Source organism: Acinonyx jubatus, chromosome D1 (assembly GCF_027475565.1).
Source record: "Acinonyx jubatus isolate Ajub_Pintada_27869175 chromosome D1, VMU_Ajub_asm_v1.0, whole genome shotgun sequence".
Classification (NCBI taxonomy): Eukaryota; Metazoa; Chordata; class Mammalia; order Carnivora; family Felidae; genus Acinonyx; species Acinonyx jubatus.
This window is the reverse complement of record NC_069390.1, coordinates 53,221,709-53,225,968: the sequence shown is the minus strand read 5'-3', so window position 1 is coordinate 53,225,968 and position 4,260 is coordinate 53,221,709. Positions and strand designations below refer to the sequence as shown.

At 40.1% G+C, this 4,260-nt stretch overlaps 1 protein-coding gene across 1 annotated transcript; it reads left to right on the top strand.

The window, feature by feature from the left end:
* The first annotated feature begins 1,826 nt into the window (after positions 1 to 1,826).
* Positions 1,827 to 2,944, top strand: LOC106966130 (olfactory receptor 52J3). Its single transcript, XM_015062202.3, has one exon. It carries the CDS (start codon positions 1,895 to 1,897, stop codon positions 2,942 to 2,944), a length of 1,050 nt encoding a protein of 349 aa, XP_014917688.2. The 5' UTR covers positions 1,827 to 1,894.
* The last annotated feature ends 1,316 nt before the right edge of the window (positions 2,945 to 4,260 follow it).

The following is a 4,260-nucleotide window of genomic DNA, read 5'->3' as shown; positions in this document are numbered from 1 at the left end:
TACAGTGTATCTCTTGTCACATGTGTCAAGTAATGATGACAATAACTGTGTTTTGTCCCCACTCTTCAACTTTTATTTATATACACTTCCTTGTGCTTCTATGTTCCTTATGGTTTTCTGTTTGGGGAGTAGAATATAGAGGTTTGTGAGCAGTCTCCGAGGACTCTATCCCAGATCACTGTGTTAAGTTGGGGTTAAACTGGGATGTTTTCCTAGAAATATCCCTTAGGTGCTAGAAGCCTAGCATAAAGGCACCTTCCATGTACTGCTCAGAAGAATATAAGGGTTGTGCTGCTTGATGCTGTCTGTGAGTCTTTATTCCTATGGAAGAAAAAGGTGAATCAGCTGCTGGGATCTGGTGAATAGTCGTGGCCGTAAATGCAGAGATATGTGGGTAGAGCAGGCTGAGAACTGGATCAAGTGGCCAACTGCACCAGGCAGGAAAAAAAAAAAAAACAACAAAGTTATATCTTTGAAAGGTGATAAGATTATCTTTAAAAGTCTCAGGAAGATCCAATGAATTTAATATCATCCTGTCCGTTGCATTGGATGAAATAAATTTCTATGTCAGCAGGAAGGAATGAGGCCAGTGAAGAGCTGCCGTTGAGAGTAGACTCCTAGTGTTTCTCCACAATAAATAACAGACACTCTTCACTTTGGCCTTAGCCATCACCTTTCTAGGCAATGGTTTCTTAATTGGCCGGGTTGTTTATGTTTTCAGAGGCAAATAAGAGTCAGGGCACCTTGCAGTACTTATTCTTTCTCTATTGGACTGAGCTCACAAATAATTATTTATTTTTTTACCTCGGTATGTTTTCTATATTAGAAAACAATTTTTAAATGATAAGAAAGTGAAGCTATAACAGGAACAAAAACAGGGACATCTCTGCTTTTTTTTTTAGTTACAACCGCTGTACCCTACATTCCAGGGTAAGTTTCTTTACCTCCTTCGGAGTGGTATGACTCATCCTGTAGCACTTTGAAGGCATTACTCAAGTGTCTTTCTCATTCCCTTCAGACCATTGCAGAAGTAGATTCTTCTCTGTTGACATACAACAGACTCAGAGAGCTACAAAAAAATACCTTCTCTGGTACCAAAATCATTTGAGGCTTTCTGCCCAGATTTCTGGTGCCTTCGGCTGGTAGGAGTAGCAGCCAGGCAAAAGTTGGCTCCATCACAGTGGCAGAGTTAACACATAAAATTCATAGGTGCTCAGAGAGTACTGGATATGCTATGGAGAGTGAATGAAAAGTGTGAAAATAGCATCAGAGAGCCCTCCGTTTCCTTTCCCAACTGATCTGCACAGTCCATAAATCATAAACAATGGCTGTTTCAACTCCTGGCCAGGCATCTCAGGGGCCAGCCCTTATTATCTGGTTTAGTGTCTGCGAGAGGCTGCTGGGCTTGGGTCAGAGTTTTTACATATCAGTCAGAAGAATTCAGGTTTTAATTGTGCGAGTACCTATATATCTGGATCTATAATTTATTTTCATTATGGATTGCTTAAATTTATTTATTTATTTATTTATTTATTTATTTATTTATTTATTTAGCTTAAAGGTGTTTCTGACTGCCTCTGTAGTATATTAACTTGATCTCATCTATAGTCTTGATGTTTCCAGTGTCACCTCACCAGGGTGTGTTTCCCAGAGTGAAATCACATGCTATTCTTCAAAGTGAATGATAAGCTCTAATTATTAGAAATCTTCACAGAGCTTGCTGTAAGCCTCCATGTTTGGGATTAGAACTCAATTAGCAGGCTGAATGAAAACTCTGGACATGACCTTGACCTGGGAATGGCTGTGTGATATCTCATATATGTCCTTCAGTAACAGACCTACTATGTATTAAACATGACATCAACTCTATGCTAAAACACTGAGCTAGCAATTTATGATATGGCCTCTCCTTCTCTCTCTGATCTCTCCTCTGATCTCTCCCTCTCCCTCTCTCTCATTTTCCCCTAGAGAGGGAGCAGATTCACCTCGTTTGATCAGTAATAGGATGATATACCACAACAGGAGCATTTTTCACCCAGAAACATTCTTCCTCGTTGGAATCCCAGGGCTGGAAGGAGCCCATGCCTGGATCTCCCTGCCTTTCTGCTCTGTTTACCTTGTGGCTTTGCTGGGCAATGCCACCATTTTGCTAGTCATCAAGATGGAGCAGACCCTGCGGAGAGAGCCCATGTTCTACTTTCTGGCCCTCCTTTCAACTATCGATTTGGCCCTTTCCACAACCTCTATGCCCCGCATGCTGGGTATCTTCTGGTTTGATGCTCATGAGATTAACTTTGGGGCTTGTGTGGCCCAGATGTTTTTGATCCATACTTTTACTGGCATGGAAGCTGAGGTCTTGCTGGCCATGGCCTTTGACCGTTATGTGGCGATCTGTGCTCCACTCCACTATAGGACCATCTTGACATCCCGGGTGCTGGTGGGCATCAGCATGTGCACTGTAGTTCGTCCAGTTCTGCTTACGCTTCCCATGATCTATCTCATCTACCGCCTACCCTTTTGTCAGGCTCGTGTAATAGCTCATTCCTACTGTGAACACATGGGCATTGCAAAACTGTCCTGTGGTAACATCCGTGTCAATGCCATCTATGGGCTCTTTGTGGTTTCCTTCTTTGTCCTGAACCTGGTCCTTATTGGCATCTCGTACGTTTACATACTCCGAGCTGTCTTCCGCCTCCCATCACACGATGCTCGGTTAAAAGCCCTAAGCACATGTGGCTCTCACGTTGGGGTCATCTGTGTTTTCTATATCCCCTCAGTGTTCTCCTTCCTCACTCACCGATTTGGACACAATATACCACGCTACATTCACATTCTTGTTGCCAACCTCTATTTGGTTATCCCACCGTCACTCAACCCCATCATTTATGGTGTAAGGACCAAACAGATACGAGAGCGAGTACTCCATGTTTTTATTCAAAAATAAGACTCATGACACATTCTTGTACTAAGGATTTTGATCCATGTAGAACGACTTGTGTGTTCTTACTTCAACAAACATCTCCTGGTCCTAATATGTTGCTGCCAGGTTGAGATACAAGTTGATTTGTTCCTAGATGCTGACTGATGGATTCCAAGACTTGTGGAAACATCATTGGATCTCAAGTCAAAGGGCTAATGGGGTATCTTGGAAGGAGCTGTGTGGCCTCTGTCTGTATGTCTTCATGCAGAGTCCTTCATAACATTAGGCTACTCTTTTTCTGGGTAAAGAACATATTACATTCGGTTTTTTGAGTTCTGAAATTAGACAAATGTGGCACCAGAAATTTGACCCTATCCTATTTCATGTGTTGGTTCATTTATTTATTCATTCATTCATGCGTGTATGTATTCATTTTATTATTCCTTTAATTTACATTCATTTTGTGTTTATTGTATGTCTTGAATCATTCTAATTGCTAGGGATGAACCCATAAACCCAACCAACACAAAATGGCTGGCCCTGAGGAGCTTGCATTCTGTTATATTCTTTTTACAAAGCCAAGTTCATGGGTTCAAAAACAATCATTGCCAAATCTGTAGCCTGAAGTGGAATGATCTGCCAAACATGTAAGATTCAGTGGGATGATAGCCAAAGAAAACATGTAATTTCAAAACTATTTCTTACTAATATCAAGAGTACTATATTACTGAATATCTCTCTGTATTCAGGCCCGTAGCATAAGCACAGTGTAGTCATAATTGAATTATGTATGATATTTCTCTCTATCTACATGATGCATGCAGGCCTCTGCCTATCACTTCATTCACTTTTGTTCTCTCAATCTACATTTGACTCTAAGATTCTCCATCCCCAAATAGAAGGCCTCTCATCCTAGACCCATGATCTATCTCTACTTCCTCCACTTACTTTAATGTACAAGCATTTACACCAACCTATGAATAGTCACTTTTTTTGTATACTACTGAGAGCTTTCTGTTGATTCAATAATATTTCGCATAGACCAAGCAATGGCTTTTTGCATCATCAAACTTGTCATATTGCTTTACATTAAATGTTTTTTCAGACTTTTTAAAAGAGAAACTAAAGTATAACACAGAGCATTTTTCCTACAACTTATGAATTAACAACTTTTAACATTGCAACTCATCTCAAATAAAATGCTTAATAAAAAATATATATAGAATTACAGTGGAAATGGCTTTCAACAATGCCTCAACACAGATTTTCTCCTATTTTTCCAGGATCAAAATGTATCATTTGTGTTTTTGACACACAGAACAGAAACTTTTAATTTTACA

Bases quoted from the DNA above. Each gene is read 5' to 3' on its own strand.
- LOC106966130 (XM_015062202.3), top strand. From the start codon at position 1,895: ATGATATGGCCTCTCCTTCTCTCTCTGATCTCTCCTCTGATCTCTCCC.